The sequence below is a fragment of the Melanotaenia boesemani genome, chromosome 15, assembly GCF_017639745.1.
Source record: "Melanotaenia boesemani isolate fMelBoe1 chromosome 15, fMelBoe1.pri, whole genome shotgun sequence".
NCBI lineage: Eukaryota > Metazoa > Chordata > Actinopteri > Atheriniformes > Melanotaeniidae > Melanotaenia > Melanotaenia boesemani.
In genome coordinates, this window is record NC_055696.1 from 25,582,172 (window position 1) to 25,600,215 (window position 18,044).

Below are 18,044 nucleotides of genomic sequence, written 5' to 3' on the forward strand. Positions count from 1 at the left end.
GTAGAAAGAAATTTTGGAGCTGACTTAGTGATCACTTACATGAATTCCTCTCTAGTAAGTCTTATGGGACTTTAGGATAAGTAGTCTTAGAGAGGACTCCTAACTGGTCCACATAGGAAGTGACATTTCCGGTTAGTGTTGACCAAACCAGAGCACAACTTGTGTGTCTTTGTTGGCTTCAGTACATCAACTTTGGTCTACTTGGGTATTGAGTTCAAGAAGAAGTAATAATTAATATATTGCGGTGGGAGGGGGGTTAAGGGGTCAGTGTGATTTGCTCGCATGTGCACAGCTCAGTTCAGCACTCATTTGTACGCTGTCACTCCGACTAATCCTCTTCTGAGCTCCAGTCAGAGCCCACTGCTGAGTTAGCTGTGCTCTGGAATACACTGAACCCTTCTTCTGAACAACGCCTCTGTTAATTTACTAATGCTCAGCTGAAAGAAAGGGTTGCTCTTAGAAGTGTCAACGCCTGAGGAAGTATCACCCTTTTCTACCACTAACCTAAGCCTAAATATCTCAGACTCCAGCTTCTGTCATATTAGTTATCTATACACTAATAATCATGACACTTTTTAAAGTACTTTTTGTAATTGTGGAAAACGTCCATATCTGATAAGTCACAGTGCTTTTGGTTGATGTTGATCATCAGTTAACACTAATTTGGCAAATAATAGACAAAAGATTAGGGCTGGGTATCATCACTAATTTTTCTGAATTGATTTGATTCACAACAGCCTATTTTCTATTTCTATTAAATTCGATTCAATCTCGATTTTTTTAGAACTAATTGTGTAACACCACCTTTTTTTCTTGAATATTAAAGACATTCTCAGGTAACTACTTTTATAAAACTCTGAGTGCATTTACTTGACAATCAGAATCAGTTGTCTGGGAGTAATCAGATTACTGTAATAATCTGACCTGACACATCTACATGCATTTCTGAAATACCAGAACAACACAGTGTTTCTCCAGATTTAGAGCCAGAAATGCTGTGATGGAAAAAACAAACAAACAAAAAACACTCAAGACAGGAAAAAAACTTTTTAAATGATTAAATTTAAAGATTTACATTTGATACAGTATATTACTTGCATGACTGGAGAACTGGGTGGGCCTCTGTGGCACTGCATTACACCGATTTAAAATGTATTTTTGTACTTAGTGTCAGTAGGTAACTTTACATTGGAGCAGACAAGAATTACATGTGGAGTTCCCCAACGTTCCATCCTGGGGCCTCTTCTGTTTAACATCTACGTGCTCCCACTGGCACAGGTCATGAAGAAAAACAAAATTAGTTACCATAGCTACGCAGATGACACACAGATCTATATTACGATGTCCCCAGGAGACCGTGACCCTGTACAGGCTCTTGGTAAATGCATTGAGGAGATTGATTGGATGTGCCTGAACTTACTTCAGTTAAATAAAAAGAAAACCGAGGTGATTGTATTTGGAGCCAAAGAGAAATGATTAAATGACTAAAATGGATTTTTGTACCAGGCTTTAAACATATTTATTTCTACTGTGAAGTTGGTCGTTTTAACATGGGAGTCTGTGGGGATTGACTCTATTTTGGAGCCAGCTCCTAGCGGATGAGGGGTGAACTGCAATTTTTTGCTCTTCGGCATAGGCTTCACATTTTACCGGCCGAGGTTGCCGCTTGCTCAGGTCATCTGGATCCAGTTTCTTATCAGTCCCTAGAGTCAGAACCAGACATGGAGAAGCTGCATTCAGCTTCTATACTCCACATGTCTGGAACAAGCTCCCAGAAAGCCTCAGATCAGCTGAAACACCCAGTTTATTTAAATCCAGCTTAAAGACCCACCTGTTCTCTGCTGCACTTCAGTAGTTTTTATTGAGGAGTCCAGATCTGCATCTGTTTCATTTGAACTTGAATTTTTAAACTTGGTCATGTCTTTATCAAATGTTCTTTGTTTTGTTTTTGATGTTAAATTATGCTTCTTGTATTCTGTAAATCACTTTAAATCGGATTTCAGATAACATGTTGATGTTAATAAAGCCTACAAAGAATATTGCATCCATCTAAAGCCGTAATACGATTCAGAAATTCCTTCAATGACGTAGATTCAGCTTATTCAGTTGTGCGCGTTGCCGTGACGACCGCAGCGCTATTGGCGTAACACTGGAGCAGGAGAAATACTCCATCTGCTCCTAACTGGAGCGAGATGCTTCCATCTTCACCTGCCTGAGAGAATTTAGAAAACTCTCATATTTCTGTCTGATTTTTTTACTTGGTTGACATGTTTTCTGACTCGTGCACTCTGTCCTGTGATGGAAACCTCTGTGTGTGTGCGTGTGTGTGCTTACTGCCGTGGACACAGAAAGCAGCTATAACATGCCATCATGTAAACCAGATAAATAGCATCAGACTATTCACTTTTTAAGAAAAGGACGAAATGGAAACTTGTTTTAGAGGAAATGTGACTTTAAATGACCATGTTGGATTTATTTCAAAGTACATACATGTGTTGTGATTAGGGCTGCAACTAATGACTATTCTGAAAGTCGATTAGTCACCGACTATTAAAACGACTAGTCGACCAATCGGATTATGTATCTCATGATTATTGTAAATGGATCTTATTTCACTTTCAGCTTTGAAATTTTGCATAAGGTTGTTAAGTCAGACGTGCCTCCTCTTTAAATGTTCGAGCATTGCAGACGTACTTCCGTGGTACACAAGGTCCGCTTTACAAATCTCACATGTATTTAATTTGTTTTGTAAGTTTAACGTGAAGTTATCCCAGACTTTTAACGTTCTCCGCCGCCGTTCTCTTCCCCAGTCCGCCGCCATATTTTCCCCTGGCGGACTTTACTGCGCATGTGCAACTCTCAGCAGAGATTAAAAAAAGAAGACGATGTCTCACTCTATATTTTTTCCCCCTCTTTGCACATGTGCATTATGCAACTCTCAGCAGAGATAGGATTAGAAGATAATGTCTCACTCGGTAGTTTTTTTTTATTTATTTTTTTGCCGACAATAGTCGACGGCTAAATTCGTTGTCGACTATTTTTATTGTCGACTGTTGTCGACAACGTCGACTAATCGTTGCAGCCCTAGTTGTGATATCACTTCTTGGTTTGGAACGTGACGGTGCCCACGGTCTTAGCATTAGCTGCTAATATGAGGGCTCTTGGTCTTTATTGTTAGCTGTTAATGTGAGCAGTAATACGCTGCTAAATAGTTTAGAGTAGAATGTAATCCACACTGTGGAATGAAAACATCTGAATGTGACATCATCTCTGCAAGAGAAGATGATTTTGGACGGAGGTGACACAGGAAAGCAGGTGTGTGTCTATGCTAAGATCTTGCAGAGCCTCGGTAAGTCATGCGAGAGTAGGGTCATGTTGCCGGAAAAGAGCACATATAAAAAAAATTGATTGTTTTATGAATTGATATTGGATTTATTTAATTTGAATTGATTCAAATCGATACATAAATTTTTTTAAACCCAGTCCTGCTAAAGATGTGATTAAATGTCATATTTAAGTATTAAAACTCCTATATAGCCGGTTTCCCTGAGCACTGTCGCTTATATTGTCAACAATTTTTCAGGAACAGTAGTGCGTAACTCTGGGGTGTGATTAAAAAATTTAAAAAAGGGGAAAAAAAGGTTTGCTAAAAAGTTCAGTAAGAAAAACACAGTTTCCTTTCCTTTTTCATTATAACCTATCATGCAGCTTGATACTACATTACCATTATTTATTTCCTCCCAAACACAGACCCAGTCACACTCCGGCAACAAGCCCCTGACCCTCTCAAAACAAGTGTATTGCAAAAGGCGTCACAACAAGGAGCGGTGTAGGAAAATGTTACAAAAAGAGGTCGGTGTTAGGACAAAAAAATACCCCATAGTGATTCTAGGCTGAAGGGTGAGTTTTGCCTACAGTTTGTTTTGTTCTTGTTGTGTGGTGCTTAGTTACATGGTAGCCTAGTCCTACCAGTTTCAGAGCTACCTAACGGCCAATTTACACCGGGTATGTATGTGCCATGTTCTGGTTGTGCCGCAATTCCTTTCCGACCTCTGCGGCATGTTGTCGGCCAGAAAACTGACCAGTCAGAGGATAAGACACGTCAACCGCAGTCTCCACTTCCAGAATGTCAAAACTCAAGCGAGCGAGGACTGTTTAGCCGAGCGTATAATGACAGAATTGGATGCGCGCTGGTCACCACCGTGAGGACGTTGGTCCACATGTGTACACAGTGGATCGATGAGGGTGATTCTCTGCTTGCAAATACTGTGTTATTCCCTCACATTGCAGGAATGCCTCCTCGCGATGTGTGTTTTCACTGCTAGTTTACTCTTTCATCCTTATTACGTGTTTACCATAGTTTTCAAGCACGCCCCTTTTGGAAACACCATATTGGAGTGACTATTCAACGTGTAAAATTTAAAGTGACTTATCTGCACTAAAGTGACTATCTTTCCTCTCAATAGACTCCATAACGGAGCCTGCGTTCACATGCAGAGCAGATGTCTGACAGCAGAGTAGCTACCGCTGCTGCGCTTCTGGAGGCAGCAATGCTGGTTCATTAAGGAATTTTGATGTTGTCCATGTGTACCGATTTAATTCATTTAACGCATTTTAAAGGCGTGACACCAGCAATATAGCTGTGGCAGCTCGCCACGGCTGAGTCAATGTAGGGGAAACACTGGTGGGTCATTAAGAAATGGCATAAAATGGCCAGGGCTGCACTTAAAATATATATTTTTACCATTATTTTTTAAAAATTATAGATATAAATCAATATAACTTTTTTGGGTTTCTTTTTTCTGTTTACCGATATCCTGTTTTTCTATGTCGCCCAGCCCTATGATGGATAGCTTGACCTATAGCTGATCTGCGGAAGTGTTCCAGGCATTTATATCCCATCCAGAAGGTTTACAATCCAGCCACAAAATGTAGTGTTTATTCAGCAACTATCTATTAATCCACAATGATCCCTGATAACAGCATATATTTATCACATTTTCTTCATAAAAGATGACTATCACTACTATGTTGCTAAGACACCTCTATTTAGACCTGAAAATGATGATGAAGCCACTTCCTGTTAAAATTTCCACCAATCAGAGAGCTTAGATTGACGGTAATGTCCAATCAGGAGCAGCCAAAGATCAACAAGTGAGCAGAAAGTTCTATGTGTGTCTGAAAAGAAGAAAAATAATGCTCCTCTATGGCTGGAATAAAGCCAAGAAGATGCTTTGATGCACGGTGGCACCAAAAAGCAGCTGAGTCGGAGTTGGTTTTGTGAGGATAGCAGCTAAATAGTAGCAGAAATAACTGGAAGTGAGAAAAAAGTGTAAATATGTAAATAGTGCCTGTTGTGTGTTTGTTTCAATGCCAATATTTTTTCTCTTCTGAAAGCCAAGACTTGAGAGAATGATGTGCAGATGAGAAAAGGTTTGGTCACTGTTGATCTGTGTGTTATTTCTACAAAGTTCTGTTAGTAATAAATTCTGCTTTCTTCTTCTGGTTGGTCTTTATGCTGCTATATCTATTGATACATTATTTTACATCGTTTTAGCCTCATAATCTGACAACTGAGGCTGTCCTGGAAACATAATGTTTGCATGCTGACTGGGATTAAAATCTTCAGCTTCTACAGGCTGGTTTACATAAAAACAAAACGGGCCAAAAATAGCCTTAAGGATGTTTAGGAGTGAAAGTAGTGAACTAGGTCAGTGACGTATCCTTTAAATCATGTTTTTATTATTGCTGTTTTTACACCAGAAGTAGATTAGCTTTTTTAAGTTAAAGTAAGTTCATTTTATTTATACAGCACCTTTCAAGAGCAAATGTCACAAAGTGATTCAAAATAATAAAAAGCACAATCATTCAATGAATGAAACAACTTAAAAACACGGGTACATCTAAAATGTGGGTATATCTGCTAATATAAAGCCGAATTAATCCTTTCCCAGAACTAGTTAGGTAAAACTGCTACCTCCTGTTGGGGCAAGCTGGTGACTACAAACAGCATGAAGGCCTGAAATTGTCCTTTTATTGAACCAGCTTTTTTTTTTTAACACAATTTATTATTTTATCTTATTTTTGTTATTTTTACGTGATTTGGCTTTTTCCCCCCTGCTGGACCACATGATGTGAAAGATTTTATTTTGTTTGAGGGATATTTAGGAGTTTCAGTAGAGGGTGAGCTATGGGTAAAATCCTCTTAACTGAAGGTCTTTTAGTTCCCAATATGAAGTTTGATTCATTAAACCCTCTGAGGTCACAATACAAAGCATGTGTGATGCTGTGGGCTCAGTCATTCATATGATTTTTTTTTTCTTTTTTGGGGTGACTTTAGCTTAAAGATGGACTTATACTGATGCGGTGTCTGCGTTAAGGCGGAATTATAGTCGCACTGCGTCTGTTCTGCGTCACCATTGTAGGCGCCGCGTAGGTCCGCAGAGGCTCGACGTGCACCTGTTCCAGACCTGACGGTGCACCCTTGCCACCCAGACGGTTACACGGAGGTACTCCCCTGTGATTGGGCAGTTTGGGATCACGTGTTGCTGGATATTTGGATCTTCTCACTGAATTTGTGTGGTAACCACCATTTTTAAAAACAATAACCAGTGGATCAAGTTGATGAGAGGCTGATCGAATTGTTTAGTTTTTTTCCACAAGCTAATAAAGACACTGAACCATACTGGGTGCCATTGTTGTTTTAAACAGAAAAAAACTACAGAACTGAAGTGAACCAAGTATATGTATATAATATACGTGTGTGTGTGTGTGTATATATATATACACACACATATGTACGTTTATATATACATATATATATATATATATATATATATATGTGTGTGTATATATATATATGTGTGTATATATATATATATATATATATATATATATATATATATATATATACACGAACTCTTGAATCTCTATGCCTGTTATCAAAAATATATAGACTAGTTACTAAGCTAGAAGATTTAATTTCTCTTCCAACGTCTAAATGGGAGGCTGACTTATCCAGTAACTTTAATCAAAAGGAATGGTCACAAATATGTTTAAATACCTTTAAAATGACTAAGAATTCAAATATGCATCTAATACAATTTAAAATTCTGCATAGAACTCATTATACAGGACAAAGGATGTTCAGGGTGGGTCTGTCACAATCAGATATTTGCTCACGTTGTACTGACAACACAATAGACTAGTATTTTCCTGCGTGAACGTAGATTAACCTTTGAAGTATGATTTAATATCTTTAAAACCAAAGCACCACAAAGGAAATTTTTTTTGGCACAAAGCAGGACTAAAGCAGCTCAAACAGCTGAGAATATTTTCACTGAGTTTTGCGTGGAGTGGGGTGCTAGCTTCACGCAGGTCTTTGCCTCACGTGCTGCAGGTGCCAGTTTTTGTTTTTGCTTTTTTTTTCTCCCTAGCTTTTTTCTGCAGCCACTTCTATACTTTATAGAGTAAAACAAGACGGTTTAGAACTCGTTGGAGTTTTTACTCTACTGAAACTTTTTATTTGACCTTATCAGTGGAAGGTAACTGTTATTTCAGCTGATCACTCTGATTAATCAGCTGCTGCGTGAAATTATTCCGCTGTCAGAGATCTGAAAACACTGATGGTGTACAAGATTATTTCATAACAAATATAATTCCCTTTAGTGCACTCACGAAAGTGCACTAAGTTTGAAACTTACCATTGTTTTGAAGCTGATGCAGCAGGATTTCCACCAGTGCTCTGCTAGTGGGGGGAGAGGTAATGCAGGCTCTGCTCATGACTGCAGCCTCTTCAACAACTCAGTGCTGCCTGTGGACGCCTGTCTGGAAGTCATGCAGATTCGCATCCGCGTATGGGCTGATGCCGATACTAGAAAAAATGCAAATACTGACCCGATACATCGGCCAGCCGATGTTAGGCTAATTTGAATAGCGCATGTCACTTTCTATCACTGGCGGTAGGATTAAACTTAAAGGGCTAATTAATATTAAATGATTATCTAATTGATAAGCAGTTACCACTGCCAGTCTGCTGAAGGAACAAAGTCAGGGATGTTGCTGCATCCGTTTATGCACTTGTGTGGTTGTGATAGAGAGAGAGAGATTTCCTTTTTGCTATTAAATGCACTTTAACCTGTTTGCTGCTTTTTGCCTTGGCTGTCACTTTGGTTCGCTCTGCTGCAGTGCTCATGGCCCCACAGATTGCATAGCCCATTTACTGGAGGAGCAGGAAAAGCAGCACTCCTGCCAGTGAGAAATGAAACAGTCAGTAGGAAGCCTTGGTTGTAGTGAAAGGAAAGGCGAGCTTGCTCACTGGCCTGACACAGCACGAAAGAGAAGACAACACTGCCGAACAAGGCATCGTGGCTTTTTTTTTTCTTTTCCCTTTCCAGTCCTCTCACTCCTCAACCCATCAAGCCCATTTCACCAACGGGGGGGGGGGGGGGGCGGACACAATGAATAGACTGTGTAAAATCTGGGTCTTGTGACAGATGTGCAACCAAACAGCCAGAGAAGGCAGCAAGGCGTTGTGATGAAGTGTGTGTGTGTGTGTTGGAATACTGAGTTTGAGCAGACTTTACTGCTCTTTCCCGGCTCACTTATGATATTGTAATTCCCGATCATGTAGCCCTCGTTGCCTTTTCAATGCCAGTGTTGGTATGGCATCGCCATACTAACGTTCTCGTTGGTATGGTATCAAGTCTTAACAGGAAAGCACATAAATACTTACAGTTTTGCAGTTCTACCGTTTTCAGTACATCATTTTTAACAAGCTAAGCAGTAACTGATCCCGGACCTGCATTCAGATGGTATACTATTCACGATACTCAAAGCTGGGAGTTTCTGTTGTTAAAGACAGGTTTTTGACTTCATGTTTGTTTCTAAGCCAGTTCCATGGGGACATCCCATTAGCTCTAATCACACGTTGCATCTACGTCATCATCATCACAGGGGACACATGCAGCTTTGAGGCTGAGGGTGAACCATGGAGCTCAGGAAAACTCACTTGTTTTTATTCAGTTATTTTGGTCATTTTTGGGGTCTGCTGCATTTTATATGTGTGTGTGTGTGCGTGTGTATTTCTGAATACAAGTCGCTAGAGCGTTTTGAAAACTTGCTAAATATAGCGACAAAGTTGCTAAGTTGGCAATACTGGGTTGTTGTGGAGTAACATGAGTTCCAGACTATTTGTGACCATTATATGTTTAAAATGCAACTCTGTCAAAGTTGACATGTTTTTACTTCTTGGAAAAGCGTCTCTGGTTTTTATTTGGTTTGTATGAGTAATGACTTAATGGCAAAGAAAATAATAGTATATAATACATATAATTATTATAATAAAAATAAATCATTTCTCAGATGTCTGATGCTTGTGTTTGTCCTTGAAATGTTCCTCCTGTAATTTATATCTTTGTTATTGTTAGCATTAAGGGACAAGGTATATTATTCAATATATTTTTACTTAATTAATCAGGCGATTAATTGGTTATCAGATTTTTTTTTCTGCCAAATATTGGAATCTGCAGCCTCAAAAAATCCATATCGGTTGGACCCTAGTTAGCGATGCTGGTTTTACCTTCAGGGCAATATCCATCTCTCTGTTGTATAAAGATATTCATAACTGTGTCTTTCTTCAGAACGAGTCTTGAATGTGATATGAATCCAAGCTTATTATCCAAGTTATTATCTTTGCTTTGTAGCACAGGAGTTGTGGTGTTGACCTTAAAAATAATTTAGTTGTAAATTAAATTAATTGTTTTGCAGTATCAGTTGCATCTAATTTTCCTCACACCTAAAATCCTAGCTCATAAATGCTGTTAAAAACACATTTTCAAACTTATTGACTATATGAACAAAAAGATCATAAACCCAGTCCCACTAGGGACTACTTTTATTGAAGTGTCCTGTATTTCCGTTAGTAAAAGAAATCAATAGACATCCTTTAAATTATGAGAACTGTGCCGATTTAGGTAGCACATGTACATCTTTTATTCATTATATGTCTTATTAAGAGTTTCACATGCTAACCTGTGTGTGTGTCCTCATTCATTGGCTTGTAACTGATGAGTAGGTATTAATGTAAAGCAGACCAAGTGTTGTGTTAAAGGGGGGCAACCCATCTATTACAGCTACAGTGAGTGCAGGGATAATAAATTACATGTTGTCTGATTTCAAAGCTGCTTACTGTCAGTGCTGCCAAGTTGGAGAGCAGCCAAAACGAGGGCTCGCCTGAGCCAAAGCAGTCATTCATAGTTTGAACAAATTGGTGATATAACCCAGCGTCCTGCTTAAATTGAACAAAAAATAACCCTGTGATTGCAAACTGAACATTCATCAAGTTCTTTTATTTTCTGCGTAACTGTGGAAGATTGTCAGTATCACTCAAAATTTTCTCTTGAGTTCATGTGCTGTGAGTTTACTCACATAGCTGCAAAGGCCTTTCGAGGGTTGTGTGCTGTATGTGTTGTGCCTGCAGACAGTAACGCTTCAAATAAAGATGTACCAACTTCTCCTATGTCACAGGTCTGTTTATAGACGAGGAAAGTCGAGGCCAAGCGCTGCTAATCCCACACTGAACTCATAGGTCTGGTTGGTTGAGTTGCTCACCTGAAGGAAAACTTGTTTGGACCTACATTTCGTAGTGTTTGTCCTCCACGTAGAGCCAGCAATAACAGATGCTATAACAACAGATGAACCACAATTTATTTGTTTCGGCTAACAGCAGGATGAAGAAATGGAAGAAATGTTATTTTATATATTATATATATTTTTTTCTAAGAATATTATAATTTAAGTGGCTAACCTATTTTCTTTGAAGCATGAAGGTCAAACATTTAAAATAAAGATTAATGGTATTGTTAAATGCTGTGATAGAGTAGATGTAGTAGATCTGCTTCCTGAAGTGTCCTAGCAGTGCTCTGGAGCGGTGGGATGTAAAAACACAAATGTCCACAATATTAGCTCTGGTTTTTCTCTACACACTGTCCACCCAGGCCCCTAAAAATGTAAAAATGCGTCAGCAAATAGTTTGGATCGTTTGCTGCCGCTGTGTGTCTACTGGTGAGTTTGTCCTTTCTGCTGACGTGTGTTCAGGTTTCCATTCGCTGCCACTATTGTGGATCCATGCAGATGCATCCAGTACTTATGGATCCTCAGCCTTTTCTGGTGTTCTCAACATGTTGTGAAGAAAATACTGCATAATTATCACCATGTGCAGACAACTGTTTACTTTTTATTTTGTCTTTCAGTTTTTCAACCAGGAGAATGCATCTCAACAAGAAAATCTCCCACTATGTCATGCTTGTGTGAACACCAGAAAAGAGACTGGACCACGTTGTCCGGACTTTCTGCTGAAAATCTCTTCTTTGTGACAAAACTGTGGTGTTTCCTGAAACAACTTTATACCTTTGAGGGGTTGCGTTCACATGGCAGAAAGGGATGGTGAAGTTTAAGAGACGAGCCAACATGTCACGGCCTGGGCTGGGGGAAGGAAACTTGTGAAGTGCGGTTTCTCAGCCTCGGGCTGCTAGAGACCAACGGTGGCTCCAGGAATGTGGATAATTAATAAAAATGCACCATGAAAACAAGACAAAAGTGCAGTCTTAAGTTTGGAAAGTCATGTAGTGTTTAATGTAGTGCTTTAAACCTTGATCTTAAAGAACAGAAAAATGGCATGTAATTTATTTGTTTATTTAATATAGTTTTGTATTTTATTATTTTACTTTTCATTTTAATTAGTTTGAAGTATTCTGAAGCAGTGCAGCAACTCCCCTCCGAGCCACTCTGCTAGCGTGACAAAAACAAAAAAAAAAAAAAAAACTGACATTTTGAATTGTAAACGGAGTACATGTGTCTTGTTTTGTTTCTCTAAAGCTTTTCATGTGTCTCTTTTTCAGACTGGTGTCCTCCATCCATGCCATCATGGCAACCACAGCGGGGGTTATTGTTGTATCATCCTGCCAAGGCAACGTTATCAACGACAGGTCAGACTACACGTCATTAATCCTAATTATTAATGAAATAGTCGTTACCAGTGTCTGATACTCACAAACCTCTGAATCTAAGGATTAGCTTTTAGAAGTACTTCAGACAGAGGCTCATCTTGTGTGGAAAAAGGTGTTTTCATCAACTAAATAAGCTGTAAATGTTAAGCCAAGAAGCTAGAAAATTCCAAGGTTTTCATTAGGTTTTCAACGTAATTGATTATGTCATCTATATAATTTCAGTCATGGAGGGTTACCCTCCCTTGTTTCAGTTCAGATCTAGTAATGTAATAGTAATAGTAGTAATGTAATGTTGTAAACTTTTTATTCACGTATTTCTTTTCAGTTAGAAGTATACCAGAGTTTAGTTTGTTCACCAATAGATAATAACTATAAAGTTTTAATCCACTTATAAGAAAAGAGTCTTAATTGAAATTTCAATAATAATTCTTTGGTTAATCAATAAGAAAGTAATCATTAGTTTTCATATATATATAGATTTTGTTGGGAAGCAGTTCACTTTGAACAAGGAGGCTCATGCTATGCTAGCATGAGCCTCCTTGTTCAATTCAGATGAGTGTAACACTGGGCTAACGCTAGCCCTTTAATCCTCCTGAGTCAGCAGCCAGACTCAGGCAGTCCCAGTTCCAGGCTGATTATCTCAGTCATCCCTCCCCTTCACCCGCAGAGCTTAGTTCCTCCACAACACTGCTCAGTTCTGCTGTGCTGTGACGTGCCTTTGGTCAGGAGCTTGTCAGACACATGCTCCACAGTCAGACCCATTCACACTCCAGTTCCTCATCAGCCTTGGTCATTTTATTCACATTGTATATATAATTAACAAAATGTGGAAAAAAAAACATTTAAAAGAATAATTTTAGACTTAAAATTATGCTACTATTGTACAAAACAAGTGTCAGAAGCCTGGATAACATAGACTGTAGTTCAGTGTAATTCACCAAGTTATCAAGTAAAATGAATAGGTGAATTTATGTTATTCGTGTCAGTGGAATTGTTCCATAAGAGTCTAAACTCCCAAATGATGCCATGTTTGTCCTAATGTTTCTAAAATGAAAAAGGTTCATGCATGTTTCATTGCTTTAATGCAGCGAGTGTGCACGCTACAGAATCGACTTACGCAGCTTGTGTTCCATCCTGAGCTGTTTGTTGTGCCTTTCTGTTCTTAATCTCCATCTCTGACTTTAAGAGCTAAAGAGCCCAGTAAGAGGTCAGAGGTCATTAGCTCAGCTCTTCCCTGCAGCGTAACATCATTCTGTCCACATAATTAACCACCCTGTAATCAGTGCAATCTGAGCTGTTTATTATACTGTACTTACATAAGCCAGCCTGAAAGCCTTCGCATAATTTGAATGGGAGAGAGGCATGACATGTACATTAAGAGGGTGTCGACGGTATTTCCCTCTGAAACAAAAGGTCATTTAGTTAACCATCTGTCGTAGCATCTTAAAGCACATAAATGCGACGGCGCTAAGTTAGCACTGAAATAGCCTTGATAGATTACGGACAATGGTTGGAAGGTTTCACTGAAAATTACAATGTTACCCTTTTTTTGGTCATGATTTTTAAAACACCACCTCAGAAACTGATGTCTTTATTATTTCATGCAAGGCCAGACAAGGCACGTTTCTTTTCATTGGACATTTCCTGTATAAGAAAATTCCAAGTGCTTTACATAAAACAATTAAAGCGTTACACTGAGGTGCAGGAGGAGCATTTAAAAGCAAATAAAATAATATAAATAGAGAAAAAGAAATCATATTAAGACATGATTAAAAGGTTGTAGAAAAATTATAATATAATCATGTAAAATAAATAAATGAAGTCAAAACAATTAAAAACAAGCAACAGTCTAGATAAATGAAAAGACAGCGTGCAGATTTCACGCAGAGGGAATGGTTTTATTATGTCAGGTAAAAGACACTTTATGTTTGCATGTACGTACATACCCATCTCCTTTTTATTTATTTACTCATTTATTGCGTTCTGTATTTATTTACATACATATTTATGTAGATGAATATTTATTCATTTGTTTGTGTTTATTTACATGCATAATTAATTACAATGAAATGTACGGGTTAAAAAAAGTCCATCAGTCCAGCTTCCAGCTCCAGAGCAGGAGACGTTCACCTCTGCTGGCTGATCCCGTCCGGCTTACCGGCAGATAAAAATGCCTATTAATGAAGAGTGTGGAGGGAAACATTTACAAAGTTAAAGTTCTGTAACATGTTGTAAACTCTGAATCAGAGAACAACTGGAGCTGCTAGTTAAAGGACTTAAAACAACACTTTAACTTTAGTCTGTTCAGTTTGGCCAGGGATATTTTCTATTTCTTTTTCTACTGTTTGAAATGCAATTAAATGCATTTTTCCAAACATTACTAGAGTTTGAGTTTACAATGTTACTTTCTGCGTCTGTTAATTGATTCAGTCATCCACTTTTATCTTTTGCATTTATTTATTTGTTTATTTATGTAGAAATTATGTATGCATCACACCAATCTACAATTATTTATTTACTTGATTTGCGCGCGTGTGTGTATTTGTGTGTGTGTGTTTGCTTATTGTGAAGCAGTTTGATACCTCATGAAAGTAGAATTAAATGCACTTTAAGAGTAACACATAGTAATGAATTACATAAAGGCTTTTGCTATTTATTCTTTTAAGAAGACTTTTATACACGTTTTTACGACATGAAATAAAAAATATACAAAATAGTGTTAACATTAACATATTATTAATGACTAATATATAAATAATATGTGACTCAGCAATACTCAGATGTAACCTCCCACAAAGAGTCAGATGGCTTTTATGATGTTTAATCCATCTTTTTTCCCTCCACTTCCTAAGCTGGTAAGTGCTTGCTTCAGGCCTGCATGACCCTCAAACAGAGTCTATGGTTGTTAATGTCTTGCTGTTCATGATCAAGTTTTCAGATGAAAACACACTCTGGGCTTTGCATACTTCCATATTTTAGCTGAAACCTCAATCTGCGGTCTCATTATGATTCAGACTTGGGTTGTTGTGCAACATTGGAGCAGCAGGACCAACACAGAGATAGAGACAGATTATATTCTGTAATAAGTCATTTGTTTGCATGTTAATGCACAATAGTTAAAACCTGGTGTGTGCTACATCAGTTAGGATAAGTTAGCTCAAAGCGTCATGGTATACATTATTATCTGTGTCAGTGTCTTCATAGAGCTGCTGAGGGGTAGCTTCTTTTTCGGTGTGTTCATACTTGATCCTTGTTTAGATGGGATGCAGGGACTATCAGGCCACCTGGGCTGTTTTCGAGCCTTGTGACCCAGACATTGAAGCTCCAAGACAAAACCCCTTTGCACTACAATCTACAACCTACTGTAACACATTCCCATAGTACCAGTAACTGGAGGAGCTTTGTAAAAGCTGGCGTCTTTATGCTGATGGATGTGAATGTGTCATAATAAGCTTTTGTAGCCTTTCAGTTAATGCACAGATATCCATCTAGGATATCCATGTATATGAAGCTTTGGTCAAATTAAATCAACTACTTTTAATTGCAGCTAAACTGTAGTCACAGACTCACCATCTCAATCTGGAACCGTTAGCAGAGCCATGACCTTGATGGTCTCTTATCTGTCTTTGTGGTCTTAAACAAACAGTAATGTACTATATAGACCAGGGATCACCAACTCCGGACCTCTTGAGCCAGTGTCCTGCAGGTTTTCACTGCATCCCTGCTGCAACACACCTGGTTCAAATGAAATAGTCAATAGTCAAGGTCTACACCAGCCTCTTAACGACCCATTATTTGAGTCAGGTGTGCTGCAGTATGGAGATATTGAAAACCTGCAGGACACTGGCTCAAGAGGTCCGGAGTTGGTGATCCCTGATATAGACTACTTACCACCCAGTTTCCAAGAAGTTTTCCCCTCTTTTAACCGTAACCCTGACTCGTAACATAGGTTAACTTGTCAAGCCCACATCACTTGCCCTGAGCCCCAAGGGAACCCTGATCAAGCCCTGTTTAAGCCCCAGAAGTCACAGTGGGGAAGCTACTGGCCCTGGCACTAACTAGTTTCTGGCCCCACAGCTGCTTTCCTCAGTGTGATTAACAATGCTCAGTTAGAACAGGAAAGGAGCTGTGATTATACTTTAAAAGCCCATGAGGGCTTTTTCTCTGGTGTTTGGCACATTTTTCTTGTTTTTTTTATGTATATACACCCCACACAGAATCACTTTAGTCATTTATAACTGGTACTTTAGACTCACAGCAGACTTATCTGTCACCATTTTGGGTTTTTAATGTAATGAGCAGGGACTCTGGCTAAATGGTAAAATAATAATAACATGAGACTCTGACTTGATAGTTGTCTTATATGTCTCTGTCTTCCTCAGGCACTGGCTGGCCACCTACTTTGTCATCTGGTACGGCGTCCCTTACATGACATACGACATCTTCGCCATGTATCTCAGCCACTACTACCGTTACAGAGTCAAAGGGCACAAGGACTACAAGCAGCATTCGCTGAGAACCGTAAACTCCTTCGTCCGCAGAGAGTTTCTGCTGGTGCTGCATCACATCGCCCTGCTCACCATCCTGCTTCCCGTCACACTGGTGAGGAGGAGGGAGGGCGGATAAGAGGGGAGCGAGGCATTGAGACGGCAATGATCAGGTCATGTTGTCAGTAGTCCAGGCCAATAATTAAGAGAACTGGATGGTGTAGGCAGCTCTGTTAGTCATAGGTTTCTTGCTTGCTGCATTGGCTCCTGGCTGGAATCAAAAAGATTAGCATGGCTGATCTCAGTTTATTGTTAATGGCATTGATCTTCTGGGTTTTTTTTTTCTTTTAAGTTATAGTAATTGCAATGGGTTCTTAATACATCAATATATATGCGGATGATACAGTTGCCCCTAAAAAAAGAGAAAATGCCAACTTTTTAAAAAGAATAATCAAACTGAATTGTACTGTGTTTTGTGAAAATTAGCTTACATTTGTCCAAAAAGTTGCAAGGGTTCTTACCAAATCTTTTTTCTTTTTAATAAAAACAAAAGCCCCTAAGAGAAAGGGACTTAGTGACTTTTTTCCTGTGTTTCACTGAAATCTAACATTTTTTGAGAAATTTTGTAATTTATTGATGGGTACTTTAAAAAAAATCGCTAAATAGATGATCAGCATTTTAAGGTGTTTCATGGAAATTAGAGAACGTTTGCCCAAAAATGAGCAAAATTTGAGCTTCAAGGGAAAAAAAACAATATAAACAGTTTTACTTCAGTTTGTTAACTTTTGCCCATGAATTCTGTTTAATTTGTTGCCTGAGGCTGAAAAAGAGGAAAAACATAACTATAGGACACATTAAACGTTGTTTCATCTTAATCAGATAAAATTAGCTAATTTAAAAAACTTGCTACAAAGGAGGCAAGAGTATAAAATGTGTTTCACAGAAACTAGGTTTTAAATAGGATTTTAATTATGTCCTTTTAAAAGAAAAATAACAAATTATAGTACCAGTCAAACGTTTGGACACACTTTCCCATCAGACTGTGTCCAAACCTTTGACTGGTACTGTATAAATGTAATGAAGACACAAATGTTAAGGGAATCTGCTTTAAATTGTTTGACAGATAGTAGCTAAAATTTCTTTGAAAAGCAAACGTTTCCCCCCAAAATTACAAGATTTGTTACTTGGTGCTTTTTTTAAAGGCAGGATTAACACGTCAGAAAATACTTGTGAGCAGTTTCTTCATCTGAGTGATGATCATGTTTTCATTCGCTGTTTGTTTCGTTCTTCGAAGATTTGACTCCTTTAAATAGAAACATTTTGAACATGAAGTAGTTTATGTGTGTGGAAACTGGAGTTGTGACGAGTAATAAGTCATATGTTGTTTTATTACAGTTCGCTGCCAGTAATGCATCATCACTGTGCACTCTAATGTTGTCCAGTGGCTTCAATCAATCCCTGCATAAAGCTGCATTATCTCCCAATGATTGCTTAAGTGGCAGCAAAAAATAGACACGGAGCCCACTGTCATGGATTACCTATCAAGTTT

General features: G+C 38.5%; 1 protein-coding gene across 1 annotated transcript in view; it reads left to right on the top strand.

Annotated features, from left to right (window-relative positions):
• tlcd3a (TLC domain containing 3A) overlaps positions 1 to 18,044 on the top strand; it is a 33,633-nt gene that overhangs the window by 713 nt on the left and 14,876 nt on the right. Inside the window, exons 2-3 of the mRNA XM_042007770.1 lie at positions 11,901 to 11,987; positions 16,391 to 16,610. Of these exons, the coding sequence (XP_041863704.1) occupies positions 11,901 to 11,987; positions 16,391 to 16,610 (307 nt within the window). The remainder of the gene's footprint in view (positions 1 to 11,900; positions 11,988 to 16,390; positions 16,611 to 18,044) is intronic.